At 47.9% G+C, this 17,957-nt stretch overlaps 1 protein-coding gene across 2 annotated transcripts; it reads left to right on the top strand.

Annotated features, from left to right (window-relative positions):
- The first annotated feature begins 13,805 nt into the window (after positions 1–13,805).
- Positions 13,806–17,049, top strand: LOC120690324. Of its 2 annotated transcripts, none has more exons than XM_039972945.1 (7): positions 13,806–13,983; positions 14,152–14,190; positions 14,301–14,409; positions 15,314–15,373; positions 15,985–16,093; positions 16,305–16,422; positions 16,556–17,049. In XM_039972945.1, exons 1-7 carry the CDS (start codon positions 13,927–13,929, stop codon positions 16,736–16,738), a joined length of 675 nt encoding a protein of 224 aa, XP_039828879.1. In that variant the 5' UTR covers positions 13,806–13,926; the 3' UTR covers positions 16,739–17,049. The 2 variants fall into 2 exon arrangements, with proteins under 2 accessions (XP_039828879.1, XP_039828878.1); XM_039972944.1 differs by having other exon boundaries at positions 13,807–13,983; positions 16,197–16,422.
- Positions 17,050–17,957: the final 908 nt, after the last annotated feature.

The raw sequence follows: 17,957 nt of genomic DNA, 5'->3' as shown, positions 1-17,957 counted from the left end.
GTGCACACCCGCCACCGCCGCCACACACGCCGTTTCGAACCCCAATCCACTGCTCTGAGCGCATATGTGCATTGCGCGTGCCACGGGCTTGCCCCACGACCAAAGCCGGCCCGAAGTGACCCCTGGAGCGCCGCCTAGACCTTCTCCGGCGAGTTCCCCTGCGCGCCGCCGCGGGATTCCCCGCCGGCGTTGACCCGCCGCCGCCCCCACGCGCCCAAATCCTCCCAGCCGCCCGATCCCAGAAGCACGGCCCAGATTAGATCGGAGCCGCAGTAGATCTCGGCCGCCGGATCCAGATCCAAGCGCCCAGATCTGTAGATAACGGTTCGGCTCGCTCTTTTGCTAAAGAACCCCTGAAGTTTTCTGCAATCAACCCGCAGTCCTGAGTTATTCAAAAATAATTGCAGTTTGACCCATGTTTTTACTCGGACCCCCCTGACCTTTTTAGTTTTAGCACCCGCAGTCCAGTTAAGGTTGTTTTGCGCGTTAGCCCCTGGATCTTTTCAGTATTTATGTTTAGGCCCTCGGTTTTAGCAGAAAAGCCCCTGAAACTCCAGTTTTCTTACAAATAAGCCCCTAGAACTTGTTTTAGGCCTAGTTTATGCGTTTTAGCTCCGTTTTTAGCGTTCTTTATATCCACGCGATCGTTGTAACGCGTAGAATAGTTCTAGAGTAGTTTTGTGCACTGTTTTTATGTATTGTTGTACTGTTTCTTAGTTTTTTGTTAATGTTTGCTTGTATGCTTATTTTTGTGCATTGTTTTGGCCATGTGTTCGTGAGTAGACGTTGATCCATCTGAGGAGCCCCAGTACCAGTACCCGGAGCAGCCGTCTTCCGAGCACTTTGAGCAGCAGCCAGAGCAGTACGAGGAAGGCAAGTATAACATGAACAACCTATCATCTTTAAATACAATTTCATACTGCATTTTAATACTGTATACCTTTAAGGATTTCCTAGCCAGTTTATATCCTTTAAATATACCTTTGGGTTGCATTTTGGTTAGTTGTGCTAGGTTGCTGCGCTATAACACACTCTGGTCCTTTTTAATTAAATTGATTAATGTTTTACTTGAACTTAATTCTGAGAGTGGCACTCTGTGTGGCTTGAGTGGCTCACTTCTCGTTAAAAGATGTTTTTTTTTAGAAACATGGTTTAGGGGGCCAGCACGGTGCTTAGTGCTTGGTTGGCCACTCTCCATAAGGACCGGTTCATAGAGCGACAACCTGGGACAACAGCGCTACCACAAGGCTAGAATGGGATAGACTTGGCGTAATAATTAGATCTTTTTGGTTTGGAGTAACTTACCTGCGGGGCAAGAGTAGTAAGCTTCAATGGTCCCTGCTCCTCCGGCTTGGTCTGTGCTTGGATTGCGCTCCTGTGCTTGTACCCCCGGAGGTGGGCCCCATCGTCGCTGACCTATCTCTCGCGGTTACGCCTTACCAACGAGATTCTTTTTAAAGGCCTCGTAGTGAGTCGCTGGCCATCTCACCTAAGGAAGTGTGATGAACAACTGGCGTAGCTCACGACTTGTGGGTAAAGATGTGCAACCTCTGCAGAGTGTAAAACTGGTATACTAGCCGTGCTCACGGTTATGAGCGGCCCAGATCCTCCTTTTGATTAGTGAAGTTATCTCCTTCCGACGAGGGAGGTGCTTCTCGGGGTTACCTTGGTGGTTTGGTCTTGGTTTGGTTCTCAGTAGTAGTATAATTAATTCTGATTAATTGCTATGTAACTGGGTCAATGGTAATTCATCAACTAGTAGTTAATAGCTTTAATAAAATTTGGCCAACACTTAAAAGCTAATGCAGTTGAGTCAGCCAGCCTAGAGCCTCATAGTTTGTGTTATACTTGTTGAGTACAAGTTGTGTACTCACTCTTGCCTCTTCTCTACTTTTTCCTCTTGGCTACGCTACTGCTGCTCAGTTCCTGCCGACACGAGGGAGTTCGTCCAGCGCTACCAGGACTACGAGGACTTCTAGGTGCTTCGTCTCCCAGTCGACGTCCCTGTGGCGCCCTGCTTCAGCTTCGGAGAGCTTTTATCGTATTTTGTACTACGCTTCCGCTGTATCAGACATTTTGTCATTATTGTAATAAATAACATTCGTATTCGCTTTATTATGTCTTTTTACGTGATATGTGCTATGATATACTGTTCATTCTGTTGTATATACGTGTGACTTGATCCTGGCACGTATATGATTGCTCGGTTTATGTTCTTTTATAAACCGGGTGTTACAGAGTGGTATCAGAGCCATATCGACTGTAGGACGAAGCCTAGATAGAACTGGTCGAGTTTTAGGACTTCTTCTCACCAATCCTTGCCTGCTGAAACTATTTTACTATTATACCCCTTGACTTCTATGGCTTTTTACCCTTCTTGCCTTGATTTCTCTCTCTGAAGAATAGTTTTCGTAGATTTTGGCCTGAATCAGTCATCTGACCACCATGAGTTAGCTAGGTGACCTTTTTATAATAACACGATAGCACGTTCTGCGACGCGTTGTGTTAGTCGAGTCTTTTGCTAAACTCGGCTAAGTTGTGAAAATTGTCTGCTTGTTATTATGCTACATGTTTGATTTGGATTTTTGACTGATTGCATAGCTTAGTAGTTCAAATTTGCTTAAAGAAAATCACTCAGATGTTAAAGTTAACTAATTAATAAAATGAGTTAGATCGTTGGGGGGGTGAAACAGTCAAATCTATCCTGTCTACTTTATCATGGCTGAGTCTTTTTCCGCAAAGAGTTATCATATCCATCCGAGTTTATTCCTGCAATATCCTTACTCGTGAAATCTTTTGTTCAAATCAGATGGTGAACACCAGGAGCACCGGTTCAGGTTCTGGCCAGCAGCAGGGTCAGAACAACCAGGGTACTGGGATCCCGATGCCTCCACCCTTGACTCCGGAGCAGTACTTCCAGCTCCAGATGCAGATGATGGCTACCCTGAACAACACTGTTCAGGCTCTTCAGCACGCTCACACTCAGCCTCCGCCTCCTCCACCGCCGCAGCCTCGCGACAGGCGTGCTGAGTTCCTGAGGGGTCACCCGCCGACGTTCTCTCACACGTCCGACCCTCTTCAGGCTGACGACTGGCTCCGTGCAGTGGAGCGTCAGCTGGACATCGCCCAGTGCGATGACCGTGAGCGCGTCTTGTACGCAGCAGGACAGCTGCGAGGGGCAGCTCTGGACTGGTGGGAGTCCCACCCAGTTCACGACCGCGAGTCTCTCACCTGGCTCCAGTTCAGAGAGCGTTTCCGCAGCCACAACGTCCCCGCGGGCGTTATGAAGATGAAGCAGAAGGAGTTCCTTGCACTGAAGCAGGTAATCCTAAGTATAATCATTCAGCAGTTTCTTTTGAACTAATACCCCTAGTTCTATCCTTATGAATCTTGAGTTAATCTTCCGATATCTATCTGTCTTTGTGAATTCAGGGGACTATGTCGGTCACGGAGTATCGTGATCGCTTTCTTCAGCTGGCACGCTACGCCCCTGCCGAGGTTGCGGATGACCGCAAGAAGCAGGAGCACTTCATGGAGGGTCTTGAGGACTACCTCCAGTACGCGCTGCTCAACCTCCGCTTCGACGACTTCAACCATCTGGTTGACAGTGCGCTCAACACTGAGCGTAAGCACTTGGAGATGGAGGACAAGAAGAGGAAGGTTGTCCCCGTTGCTTCCGGCAGCAACACTCGTCCTCGACTCCAGCAGCCCCAGCAGTACCAGCCTCAGTACCGGCCTCCTCAGCAGTACCAGCAGAGGCCACCGCAGCAGTACCCGCCTCGACAGCAGCAGGCAGGTCAGGGCCCGAGGTTACCAGCACCTCCGGCTCGTGCTCCACCAGCTCCACCGGCACCGCAGGCTCCACGTCCGGCAGCTCCTACCGGACAGCAGGCTCAGGGACCTCCTCGCACCTGCTTTCACTGCGGCCAGCCGGGGCACTACGCCAACGCTTGCCCCCGGAAGGCGCAGGCGGGACAGCAGGGACGCCCAGCTCAGCCCAGGGCGCCAGCACAGGGCAGGGTGAACCACGTGACGGCCGAGTCAGCGGCCGAGGCTCCCAACGTGGTTATTGGTACGTTCATGGTTAATTCATATCCAGCTACAGTGCTTTTTGATACTGGTGCTACGCATTCCTTCATTACTCAGTCTTTTGTCGAGCATCATGGTATTCATACTAGCACATTAAAGAGGTGCCTGTTAGTATCTTCACCGGGAGGACAGTTGAGGTCTCACACTTACTGCCCGAGAGTCAGTATTTCTTTGAGGGGAGTAGAGTTCTGTACTGATCTGATGGTGCTAGACACCAAGGGTATTGATGTCATTCTGGGAATGGAGACTCTGGCCAAATGGGGAGTTCGTATAGATTGTGCTCAGAGGACAGTCTTGTTATCAGCTTCCAGTGGCCAAGAGGTTGTTATCAGTGCAGTAGAGCCTTCTGGATTTCTTCATCAGATGGAGGCTAGACCCACGGACGGTATTCGCGTGGTGTCTGAATTCCCGGATGTCTTTCCGGATGATCTGCCAGGTATGCCGCCTGAACGCGCCATTGAGTTTTGTATTGATCTCTTGCCTGGCACAGCTCCTATTGCAAAGCGGCCCTACCGTATGGCGCCTATAGAGCATGAAGAAGTTAAGAAGACTATTGATGAGTTGCTAGCCAAGGGCTATATCCGTCGCAGCTTCTCTCCTTGGGCTTTTCCGTTGCTGTTAGTAGATAAGAAGGATGGCTCGAAGAGGATGTGTGTGGATTATCGGGAGCTGAATGCAGTTACTATCAAGAACAAGCATCCACTGCCCCGTATTGAGGATCTCTTCGATTTGCTTCGAGGTGCTCGTATATTCTCGAAGATTGATCTTCGTTCGGGTTATTTTCAGCTGAGGATCCGTCCTGGGGATATTCCGAAGACGGCATTCACCTGCAAGTACGGGCTATATGAGTATACAGTCATGTCCTTCGGCTTGACTAATGCCCCGGCTTTCTTCATGCATCTGATGAACATGGTCTTCATGGATTATCTGGATGTCTTCGTGGTGATTTTCATTGATGATATTCTGATCTTCTCCAAGACAGAAGAAGAGCATGAGGAGCATCTGAGACTCGTATTGCAGAGATTGAGAGAGCATCAGTTGTATGCCAAGTTCAGCAAGTGCGAATTCTGGATTGACGAGGTGCCATTCCTCGGTCATGTTATCTCTCAGGGAGGCATTGCTGTTGATCCAAGCAAGGTGAAGGATGTGCTCGAGTGGGAGACACCGCAGACAGTGAAGGAAGTCAGATCTTTCTTGGGCTTAGCTGGATATTACCGGAGGTTCATCGAGAATTTCTCCAAGATCGCGAAGCCTTTGACTTCCTTGCTAGAGAAGAATGTGGCTTTCGTATGGACTGATGAGCGTCAGATGGCCTTTGATGAGTTGAAGAAGAGGTTGACTACGGCGCCAGTCCTGACTCTGCCAGACCAGACGAAGAGGTTCACGGTATATTGTGATGCTTCGAAGGATGGTCTTGGGTGTGTTCTGATGCAGGAGGGCAGAGTGATAGCTTATGCTTCACGGCAGCTACGCCGGCATGAGCTGAATTATCCTACTCATGATCTCGAGTTAGCCGCAGTTGTGCATGCTCTGAAGATTTGGAGGCATTACTTGTATGGGCAGCGGTGTGATATCTACACTGATCACAAGAGCCTCAAGTATATTTTCACGCAGAATGAGCTGAACATGCGGCAGAGAAGATGGCTAGAGTTAGTCAAGGACTATGACCTGGAGATTCACTATCATCCGGGCAAGGCCAATGTTGTAGCAGATGCTTTGAGCAGAAGGAGTTATGTCAACATGGCCGTTGCTTTCCAGATGCCTCCAGAGTTATGCGAGGAGTTCGAGCAGTTGAGTCTGGGCTTCTTGCATCATACTTCGAGTGCAGCATTCGAGGCAGTACCGACTCTAGAGGCAGAGATCAGGCAGCATCAGAAAGATGATGAGAAGCTGCAGGAGATTCGTGAGTTGCTCAAGAAGGGCAAGGCTCCTCATTTCAGAGAGGATGAACAGGGTACCTTGTGGTACAAGAACCGGATCTGTGTTCCAGATGTGAAGGATCTCCGGAAGTTGATTCTGAGTGAGGCCCATGATACAGCTTACTCTATTCATCCGGGCAGCACGAAGATGTATTACGATCTGAAGGAACGTTTCTGGTGGTATGGGATGAAGCGTTCAGTGGCAGAGTACGTGGCTATTTGTGACACCTGCCAGCGTGTCAAGGCTGAGCATCAGAGGCCAGCAGGTCTGTTACAACCTTTGAAGATTCCAGAGTGGAAATGGGAGGAGATCACGATGGATTTCATTGTTGGATTGCCTCGTACTCAGAAAGGGTACAACTCCATTTGGGTAGTAGTGGATCGATTGACGAAGGTTGCTCACTTCATTCCAGTGAACACTACTTACTCCGGTGCTAGACTTGCAGAGTTGTACATCTCTCGGATTGTCTGCTTGCATGGTGTGCCGAAGAAGATTATATCTGACAGAGGGTCTCAGTTCACTTCTCGTTTCTGGGAGCAGCTCCATGATTCGTTGGATACGAAGCTGCGCTTCAGTACGGCTTATCACCCTCAGACAGATGGGCAGACAGAGAGAACCAACCAAGTGTTGGAGGATATGCTGAGAGCTTGTGCTATTCAGTATGGTACTAGTTGGGATAAGTGCCTGTCATTTGCTGAGTTTTCATATAACAACAGCTATCAGGCCAGTCTGAAGAAGTCACCATTTGAGGCATTGTATGGCAGAAAGTGCAGGACTCCTCTCTATTGGGATCAGATCGGTGAGAAGCAGCTCTTTGGTCCTGAGATCATAGATGATGCAGAGCAGATGGTTCAGGCTGTGCGAGAAAATCTGAGGATTGCACAGAGCAGACAGAAGAGCTATGCAGATGGCAAACGGAGAGACCTGACTTTCAGTGTCGGTGATTATGTGTATCTGAAGGTGTCTCCGATGAGAGGAATCCGCAGATTTAATGTCAAAGGGAAGTTAGCACCTCGTTACGTGGGGCCATTCAAGGTGCTAGAGCGGAAAGGCGAAGTTGCTTATCGCCTGGAGTTACCTCTCAGCCTCTCAGGAGTTCATGATGTCTTCCATATATCTCAGCTGAAGAGGTGTCTGCGAATACCCGAGGAGCAGGCACCCCTGGATGGGGTAGATGTCCAGGAGGACCTGACTTATACTGAGCATCCGGTGAAGATTCTGGAGACATCAGAGAGGGTTACTCGGAACAAGCGCATCAAGATGTGCAGAGTTCAGTGGAGTCACCACAGTGAAGCTGAGGCTACATGGGAGCGAGAAGATGAGTTGAAAAAGACATATCCAGATCTCTTTGCTAGCCAGCCCAGCTAAATCTCGGGACGAGATTTCTTTAAGGGGGTAGGGTCTGTAACACCCTAATTTTTAAATTTCAGCATTTGTTAATAAATTAATTGGCTTTAGTTAAATTTTCTAAGGTTTATTGTGTTTAGTTGGCATTTAATCTAATTTTTGTTCCTTAATTGATTAAAATTTATCATAGGTTTAAATTTTTGTTGCATTCATGCTGGTGCATGGCTTTATTTTGTTTGAATGCATAGGAGTTGAATTCAAATTTTGTTTGAATTCAAATAGCTTTGTTTGAATTAGAACTAGAAATAGAAATAGAAAGGAAAACCCAAATCTAGAACCCAGCCCAAACCCACCAGGCAGCCCAGCCAACCAAAACCCAAAACCCAGCTAACCCTAGATCCCGGCCCGCTAGCGCGCCAACTCCTCCACCCCGGCCTCCCCGCGGGCCCAACGCGCGCGCCAGTTCTCAGCCCGCTTTGCCCCCCCCTCTCCCCGGCCCATCCCCGCGCCTGGCCCCAGCCAGCGCCCACCCGCGCCTCGCCTCTCCCTCGCTGCAGCCCGGGCCCGCCTGTCGGTCCTTCCCCTTCCTCCCGCAACCGCCGCTCGCGCAGCTCGCCCCGCCCGAAATCTCCGCCGGGATCACGCTGGGCACGCACGCCCAGGATCCCCGGCCTGCCTCCTTTAAACCGCCCCCAATCGTCTGCGCCCACACCTCGCCTCGCAATCGCCGCCCCTAAACCTAGCTGCCGCCGCACCGCCCACTCCGCCGTGCCGCGGCTCTGCGCCACCGCGGCTACGCCGCTCCGCCACACCGGAGCCCCGGCCGAGGAGCGCTCCGGCTCCGCCTCGACCACTGGAGCGTCTCCGGGCCCGCTACACCCCACCACGACCCCCGCTTCGACCACGCCGCCGAGCTTCGTCCGAGCGCCGCCCGGACCTCGACGCCGGCCGCCCTGCGCCGCGCAATCAGCCTCCCCGCGCCCTCGGTGAGCCACGCCCCGGTCCGTTCTATCTTTTGGCACTAGTTTTTTGTGGATCCGAAGCCCCAGCACCCCCAGAACCCCGTTCGCCGGCGATGCTCCGCCGTGCACACCCGCCACCGCCGCCACACACGCCGTTTCGAACCCCAATCCACTGCTCTGAGCGCATATGTGCATTGCGCGTGCCACGGGCTTGCCCCACGACCAAAGCCGGCCCGAAGTGACCCCTGGAGCGCCGCCTAGACCTTCTCCGGCGAGTTCCCCTGCGCGCCGCCGCGGGATTCCCCGCCGGCGTTGACCCGCCGCCGCCCCCACGCGCCCAAATCCTCCCAGCCGCCCGATCCCAGAAGCACGGCCCAGATTAGATCGGAGCCGCAGTAGATCTCGGCCGCCGGATCCAGATCCAAGCGCCCAGATCTGTAGATAACGGTTCGGCTCGCTCTTTTGCTAAAGAACCCCTGAAGTTTTCTGCAATCAACCCGCAGTCCTGAGTTATTCAAAAATAATTGCAGTTTGACCCATGTTTTTACTCGGACCCCCCTGACCTTTTTAGTTTTAGCACCCGCAGTCCAGTTAAGGTTGTTTTGCGCGTTAGCCCCTGGATCTTTTCAGTATTTATGTTTAGGCCCTCGGTTTTAGCAGAAAAGCCCCTGAAACTCCAGTTTTCTTACAAATAAGCCCCTAGAACTTGTTTTAGGCCTAGTTTATGCGTTTTAGCTCCGTTTTTAGCGTTCTTTATATCCACGCGATCGTTGTAACGCGTAGAATAGTTCTAGAGTAGTTTTGTGCACTGTTTTTATGTATTGTTGTACTGTTTCTTAGTTTTTTGTTAATGTTTGCTTGTATGCTTATTTTTGTGCATTGTTTTGGCCATGTGTTCGTGAGTAGACGTTGATCCATCTGAGGAGCCCCAGTACCAGTACCCGGAGCAGCCGTCTTCCGAGCACTTTGAGCAGCAGCCAGAGCAGTACGAGGAAGGCAAGTATAACATGAACAACCTATCATCTTTAAATACAATTTCATACTGCATTTTAATACTGTATACCTTTAAGGATTTCCTAGCCAGTTTATATCCTTTAAATATACCTTTGGGTTGCATTTTGGTTAGTTGTGCTAGGTTGCTGCGCTATAACACACTCTGGTCCTTTTTAATTAAATTGATTAATGTTTTACTTGAACTTAATTCTGAGAGTGGCACTCTGTGTGGCTTGAGTGGCTCACTTCTCGTTAAAAGATGTTTTTTTTTAGAAACATGGTTTAGGGGGCCAGCACGGTGCTTAGTGCTTGGTTGGCCACTCTCCATAAGGACCGGTTCATAGAGCGACAACCTGGGACAACAGCGCTACCACAAGGCTAGAATGGGATAGACTTGGCGTAATAATTAGATCTTTTTGGTTTGGAGTAACTTACCTGCGGGGCAAGAGTAGTAAGCTTCAATGGTCCCTGCTCCTCCGGCTTGGTCTGTGCTTGGATTGCGCTCCTGTGCTTGTACCCCCGGAGGTGGGCCCCATCGTCGCTGACCTATCTCTCGCGGTTACGCCTTACCAACGAGATTCTTTTTAAAGGCCTCGTAGTGAGTCGCTGGCCATCTCACCTAAGGAAGTGTGATGAACAACTGGCGTAGCTCACGACTTGTGGGTAAAGATGTGCAACCTCTGCAGAGTGTAAAACTGGTATACTAGCCGTGCTCACGGTTATGAGCGGCCCAGATCCTCCTTTTGATTAGTGAAGTTATCTCCTTCCGACGAGGGAGGTGCTTCTCGGGGTTACCTTGGTGGTTTGGTCTTGGTTTGGTTCTCAGTAGTAGTATAATTAATTCTGATTAATTGCTATGTAACTGGGTCAATGGTAATTCATCAACTAGTAGTTAATAGCTTTAATAAAATTTGGCCAACACTTAAAAGCTAATGCAGTTGAGTCAGCCAGCCTAGAGCCTCATAGTTTGTGTTATACTTGTTGAGTACAAGTTGTGTACTCACTCTTGCCTCTTCTCTACTTTTTCCTCTTGGCTACGCTACTGCTGCTCAGTTCCTGCCGACACGAGGGAGTTCGTCCAGCGCTACCAGGACTACGAGGACTTCTAGGTGCTTCGTCTCCCAGTCGACGTCCCTGTGGCGCCCTGCTTCAGCTTCGGAGAGCTTTTATCGTATTTTGTACTACGCTTCCGCTGTATCAGACATTTTGTCATTATTGTAATAAATAACATTCGTATTCGCTTTATTATGTCTTTTTACGTGATATGTGCTATGATATACTGTTCATTCTGTTGTATATACGTGTGACTTGATCCTGGCACGTATATGATTGCTCGGTTTATGTTCTTTTATAAACCGGGTGTTACATGTACCCACCTCGGGGGAATCTTATAATCAAGTAAGTTTTCCTCACTTACCTTCAGTTCCTCGCTAGTTTACTTTTTACTTAAGTTACTTGCTTAGTTACTCTCTTTGATCTGTGGGATCCCTTGTCTGCGTGGATAGCAAGTTCTATTCATTTGGGGTTTCTTCTTGCCTTAGCGCGAGGCGGAAGTCAGTGACTCGATAGTTTAGGCGTGGTGCTTAGGCTTGGTAGTTACCTTGGGTTGTATTCCACCCCACGGTACTGCAGTGGTAGGCGGCAAGTGGTGACAGCCTTGTCCGTCCCTAGTAGTCCACCACGTTCGGATGCTTTCATAGCAGTAGGATTGCCAAAAGTATGTTGGGCCCCTTCTCATCCCTTTCTGAGCCCTTCGCTTAGGTCGCCGAAGCAGATCAAGTCAGTAGCTTTTCAAGTTACCTTAGTAATTAGGATTCTATCTGGAGATAAGCCCTCTACCCTCGTACCTCTGCTCCTTAGCGGGTCCGGCAGAAACGCTCCAGACCACTAGTGACGCTTACTGTTCCTTGGATTCAATATCCCAGGCTTACTCACCTGGTGAAAGCTATAATCGGTCTCTGTGCGCTTGCGGAGTAATTCGTTAGGCTAAGGAGTGCCAACAGTTACCCGTCTTTATTAGGGGCCCTCTACTAGAGTATCTGTTACGAGAGAACAGACGATGAGCCCGTAAACGAATGAATAACTTAAGAATACTTAACCAAGAACTTACCAGGAGACGAACTCCGGATACTTACTCAAACAACTTGTATCTGTCGAGGTATAAGACGAAGAGAGGCCGACACGTCCGGCTCTTCTCCGATCTTCCGCCTCACACACTTCCTACTCTAATGATACAAGTGGAGTCCTACTACTACTTCTCCTCCTTGAATGTGTATATTTGAGAGGGTGTGTGGAGGCCCTTTTATAGCTTGGAGAGGTCGGTTCCCGGGTGAGATAAGGGCGGGAATGCTGGTAACCGATGTTGGGATGGCGGCGGCAACCTTCCTTCCAAAGCTGAGGGGGGCGGGAACCCATCCAGGTTTGGCCGACCCCTAGGTGGGCCCCCTCAGCACCGCCTTCGCGTGGGAGTCTTGCAGGTGGGTCCACGTCTTGATTTTTTTGTGTTTCCTATTTTTGTACGTCAGTTTGGTCTGTCTTGTGGGCCCTCATTGAAAGTATCACGCAGGATGAAGTCTTTTGTGCGTTTCTATTGCGTCTTGTGCTTGTTTTTTTCTTATTCCGCATATGGGTGACTGCAAACCAAGAATCACCAAAACTCATGAAATTGATTAGAATTAAATCCTACAACTACATTTGGTGATTGAAAGTTATGAAAAGGTGCAGGAGTTGACGGTTTTATTTCTGACTTAAGGACCGTCAACATATTTGTTTGTAGGGGCAGATTACCCGCCCCAACAAATTGATTTTTAGCTGCAAGAACTAGAGGCGGATATGCACCCACCTGATTACCCACCTCTAAAAATTCTTTTTGTGGTAGTGTAAGGCTATTACTTTCCAGCCCATTAGCGGGCCACAATTCATCTTACTCCTCCGATGGTGGTTGGCATGTTCATCATCCATCTCGCCCCCTCATCCTTTGCCACATTGGTGGCTCCCGCCGCAACGCTGTCCGCCCACCACCCACCGCCACCTTCGACCTCGCCCTTCTTGACCTTCTCCTCGCCCCCGGTGCCGGCCACCGCCTACAAGAGATCCAACCCCTCCCAGCGGCGCTCCCACGCTGTCTTGCCTCCGCAATCGGCCACCGCCTACTAGAGATCCAATCCCACCTAGCGGCGTTCCGAGCCACCTCGCCTCCGCCGACCACTCCTCTAAAGTTGCCGACCATTGGAAGCCTGACAACCTAGAAATCCTAACCTTGCCAATCTTGACCACCACCCGACCTCACCGGTGGCTGCTCTCCCACCTCCCATCTCTCGCCAATGGCTGCTCCCCCCTTCTCTAGCTCTCACTCCGGCTAACAGCGATGGCAGCTGTGGTAGCGCTTGTGTGAGGCAGCGATAGGCGGCGGTGGCGCATGGGGCGGAAAGGGAGAAGGATAGGGATTCGATGGACGAGATTGCTTGTACAAATCTCTCGGAAGATGTATATGAACCCCGCGAATATCCTGTCCAACGGAGGCCTATTCTCGTGGGCCAAGAAGGCTGCAACTTACCATAACAGTAAAAATCCACTAGATTCAATTCCGATCTGAAAAACCCCAACTCCCATTGCCGCCGCCGCCAGCCCTTCCACCGCGCACTCTCGGTCCCCTTCCTCTACACTTCGGTGGCCTCGCCGCTGGTAGGTGGAGGAGCGGGGACCCGTCTTTTCATAGATCTGTTTTAGTTTCTTTAGGATTTGGTTCTCCAGCGACATCGACGAGGTGGTGGCGACGATGACGTTTTGGAATAAGGTCTCTCCGGCCTTTCCCAACCTCGACGACGTCCGTTCCGGCGCCGACGATGGCCAAGCGAGAGCTAGTTCTGACAGATCTGAAGATTCTCTCCAGATCTTTGCAGTTGGTGTGTCAATCAGGAGATGCAGTTGGCTGTCCTTTGTTGTGGCGACTTTGACCTCTTCTTTCGATATATTCTGCGATAAGATCCGGTTTCTTCAACCCTCTGTTTCGGTGGTAAATGATTGCAAGCCTGTGTTGCTTGAGGTGTTCCCCCAGCCGATATTCTTTCTGCGGTTGCTAGATCTCGTTGCAAGCAGCGAGTGTTTTTTGCGATCTTCAAAGCTTTGTGTGTCGATGGCGTTTGCAGGTGTCCCTTTCTCTTACTGTCGTTTCAGTGTATTTCTCAAGCTCCGGTGGACAACGAACAATCGGAAGAAGACGACGACCAAAGATCTCTTCAGTGTAATTTTATTTTCTTTATGTCGTCTTGTGTCAAGTTGTCCTTCCATTGTACTACTAATTATTTTTGTTACAACGAACAATCGGAAGAAGACGACGACCAAAGATCTCTTCAGTGTAATTTTATTTTCTTTATGTCGTCTTGTGTCAAGTTGTCCTTCCATTGTACTACTAATTATTTTTGTTGATATGAATCAGATATGAGACATATTTTTGCCTTTTTGGTGTCTTCCTAAAAAAAGAAAACTGCAACTTGGCTCTAATAACTGAAAGCAATTGAGCCCAAAAAGAAGGAAGACACCTTTTCCTTTCCTCACCGCTCTCCGCATCTCTCGAAACTCCAGTTATCAACACTAGGGAGCAGCTGGAGAGGCGATGGTGGGGCTGCTGCAGCACATGAAGGACCTCTATATTGGCTCCCCGCGTGGCAAGGTTCGCCGGATCGGTCCCAGAAACTGATTGACTGCCGTTCCCAAAATCTTTTTCTTTTGTGAATCAATTCTTCCTCAAATTTTCTTGTCCTCCAACAATTCCCCCCAAATCTTTTTCGCTTCTTCTCGTGCTGGGATTTGATGGGGGTTTTGTGTTACTAATGAGCAGGGAGTGATCCAAGATCTGGAGTACGCCATGCGGACCAAGGTAAGCTCTTCTGCGGAACCCTCCTTCCACGACAACCCCACAAACCCCAAAAATGAAAATATCGTCCTTGTTGATTTGCTGAGTTGCTGCTGCTGCTGATGATGATGCAGGGCGGTTTGACCCGAGAGGAGGATAACAAGCTTCGGATTCTCAATTCCGTTCCAAGTGCGGCCTTCGTCTTTTTCTCAGGAATTGGCAGCTTTGTGGGTTGGTTTGCAGGTTTGGTCTCGGCCTAGGTTCCTCCTTCCCTCTCTTGATGATATTTGATAATGTTATCCGTTTAGCTGTTTTGAAGTCGTGTTAAACAAGGAACATTCAGTTAAGAGACGAAAAAGGTGCCTGCCACCATGCAGTAGATGCCATTCCTGAATCCGGATAAAGCTTAGCTTTCAGTCCATAATTGAAGGAACTGGATTGTGGCTTTGTGTCAATGTTCCAATTATAGTATGAAAATAGCCATACTTGTGCAAATTATACAGGAGGGGACGGAGATTGTTTCTGGACAAGCCACTGAATATTATAGTCCAAATTTAGATAGGACACTTGTTTTAAAGAACCTTGCATCTCCTGATGAACAACATTATTCCTTTCTTATGGTCCGTATTTTGTAAGCTCATTCCCTAAATGTTCTGCCCTGAATGTTGTTGTTTTTAGTTTTTCCTGCTATCCAGTGTGCATATCAGTGTAATACTATTACTGATAGATTCTACCTTTTTAATTAACTTTCCAAGGATATCTGTTTCCTTACCCTGAACTTGCATTCTTCCATTCTTATTACTGTTTTGGAATATTTGTATATGCTACCCTGTGCTTGCTTACTAACCACAATGAATCTGTTACATTTGGAGCATTTGGCTTAGTTAATGTTTATGATAAATTTGGCTAAATGTTAATATTTGTGGTCACTAGGGCTTGAACATTGTAATTGCTGTTTCTTTAACGAGTAACACATGTCTTCATAACATATGGTCAATTCAATTACTGGTTGAGAAGGACAAAGTGAATCATCGATTATGGTTGAGACATTGATGCCATTAAGTGTTATATAAAAGATTTGCAAAATTTGCCCTGCCGGGGATTACTGTTTGTACCAAAGACTTGCTTACAGAATTCCTTTTTTCAGCAACCAAATTTCTTAGGCTTCCACCTAGTTCTGGATTCGCAAGGTTTTGTGCAGCTACAGGTAAATCTTAAGGCTATCCAACCTGGTAGTGATCCTGTACAATAAGGTCATGCAAAGGCATAGTCAAGCTTTTATTTAGATGAGAAAGACAAAGCAATAAATTTATAAATTTTTGCTTTGTTGATGGTGAATGTGGCTCTTCTATATGGATGAGTCAACATAAATAGGAAATAGCTATGATGAAACCAACCCAATTAACAAGGAAAATTACTATTCACATCTCTAATTTCTAAGTAATGCTGTGCTGGTAGGTCCCAGATGAATAGTACTGCTTTAAGAGCAGATTACAATTTTTATTAACATCAGTACTAATGCATCTTAAAAACACCCATTGGTTATGTGTAGAACGTACAGAAATTTAAGTATATGTTACTTATTCGAATTTGTAAGATAGTTGTGTTCCAAAATCATGTAGCTTCTACTTTTGGCACCATTCACAAATGAAGTTATAATGTATTTCTGCTGTAGTTGAAAGGAAACAGATTGCTATAGATGGAACCATTTGGCATAAAATATTGGATGCATTGACCCTTCAATGTTCATGTGGTGTTTAGGAATCAATTTTCATCCTTTTTCATTGGAAATATGAATTTATTGAAGCTACTTCTCAGGCTGCGCTTATATCATGGGAAAGGCCATGTATAATGGAACCTTCCGTGTGTGTCCTGTAGCACTTTTAGAGGCTGAAGAAGGACGCATGAAGATGGAGCTTGCTAACATGTGTGGTTTGTTAACAAGCTATTCTTTATCTTTGGTGTCAGGTGTTCCAACCAAATACTTTTTTCATTAACATCATACTTGTTTTTACTTGCCTCGTTAACAGAATACTTACTAAGCATAGTGATGATGATTACCTGGTTGAAGCTGTGAAAAAGCACTTTTTTGCTGAGCATCTGTTCGATGACCTGCATCAAGACCAACCATTTTTCAGGTGGCACCCACGTCGTTCATATACCGACAGTGCCTTTGTAGAAAGAATGAAGGAAATTGAAGCTACCAACTCTGATGATGAGGCCAGAACAGTTTCTGGAGGGACAACTGCGCACAATGTGAGTTACTGATTACCACTAAGTCTGCAATTTGTCATACACGTCTATACTTATTTTCTTAATGCAGTTGTCCATCTAAGTTTCCGAATATTTCACTGCAAGATGACACTTTTTTCATATATTATGCTTGCAGGGACCATCTGGAGACCTGATAGAGGACCCATTTGCTTGCATACTTGGTTCTCCAGGTGATGTGCAAAACAATCCACCTGTAAACATCAGAACTGTCCTGAAGCGAAGTGAGCTGCGAGCCCACAGGAGAAGTCACAGGCATCATCATCGCCGGCATGCTGATGACAAGTTTGCTGCATTGTGAAAGGTTGGATCAGAAGCGCAGTGGAATTCCGTAGACGTTAGAATTTTGTTTTAATCTCCTGTGGTGAGAAATTAAGATTGCTGGAACAAGCTGTTCATGTGCTGGAGCAGATTAATTGAGAAGTATTGTGCCTGGTCAAAATTTTAGGCTGTGACAATGTTGTGTGAGCATACCTGTCAGGAGAGACTGGGATCTTATTGTGATGCTGCAGGTGCTAGGTTGTAGATACCCATGTATCCCATGATCTAAATGAAATGATGACACAAGTATGACAGCAGGAACGTGATTAACAGGCATACATGTTTTAAAAATGATAAACTTTGCAAATTTCATTTTGACTGCAGCTACGGGCGGACCCAGGAATTAGGAGGTGGGTATTCAAAATTTCAAAAGGTGTAATTTTTTTTGATTATTCAAAATGTATAAATTACAATAATAGTTTTTAAAATAAAGATCAAATTTATCACTAGTCAGCTCAGCTTGATTTCGCCCATGCTCCACAAGGCACGGACTGCTGGAGTGTTAGAGCTTTGGAGGCCCTGCCATCTTGGCGAAGTGGCAACACCTTGCCTTGGCCGTGCGCACCATGCCGTGCACGATCGAGCCCTGCGCCCCTGCCTAGCTGAGGCGTTGGTCTGGCCGCTACTCGCATCTCGTGGCCCGCTCGGTTACCAAGCCCATGACGGCGTCTATCTGCCCGGCCGCGGAGCCCCTACCCTTGTCAGTCCTCGCGGGCGACGACCCCTTCCATTTGTTTGTCCATCTGGCTTCGTCGTGCCCTCATTGCCGGGATTGCTGATTCGAGGAGCTAGGGTTGCGGTCTTGCAGCTGGGGATTGGAAATCGAGGGACCGAGTGGACGCATGAGCGTTTGGCCTGCCTATCAGGCTGGCTCACTAGCTACCTGACCACTAATGGACTTGTGGACCGTCGGGTAGGGAGGGGTAGAACATGGGCTGCTATGATTTTTCAGCACGAAGCAGAAACTAGAAGTTTGAAAACCTATTATGTCATGTAATATTTGCATTTTTTGCATCATATGTATATGATACACTGTATATAAAAATTTACCAGAAATAATGGGTATTCGTCTGAATACCCTTGCCACCTTGGGCCCGCCCCTAACTGTAGCATCTAAATTTGTTGGGGTTTCACCAATCTAATGATCAAGGTTTCATCATATATTCTGGTAAATCTCAGCACTATAGAACCTAGTTTGA

Source organism: Panicum virgatum, chromosome 9N, assembly GCF_016808335.1.
Source record: "Panicum virgatum strain AP13 chromosome 9N, P.virgatum_v5, whole genome shotgun sequence".
NCBI lineage: Eukaryota > Viridiplantae > Streptophyta > Magnoliopsida > Poales > Poaceae > Panicum > Panicum virgatum.
Note: the sequence above shows the minus strand (reverse complement) of the source record. Positions and strands in the feature narration are given on the sequence as shown.

Bases quoted from the DNA above. Each gene is read 5' to 3' on its own strand.
- LOC120690324 (XM_039972944.1), top strand. From the start codon at position 13,927: ATGGTGGGGCTGCTGCAGCACATGAAGGACCTCTATATTGGCTCCCCG. The intron at 14,410-15,313 runs GTTTGGTCTCGG...TCCTTTTTTCAG, and splicing joins CTTTGTGGGTTGGTTTGCAG to CAACCAAATTTCTTAGGCTT. The intron at 16,423-16,555 runs GTGAGTTACTGA...TTATGCTTGCAG, and splicing joins GAGGGACAACTGCGCACAAT to GGACCATCTGGAGACCTGAT.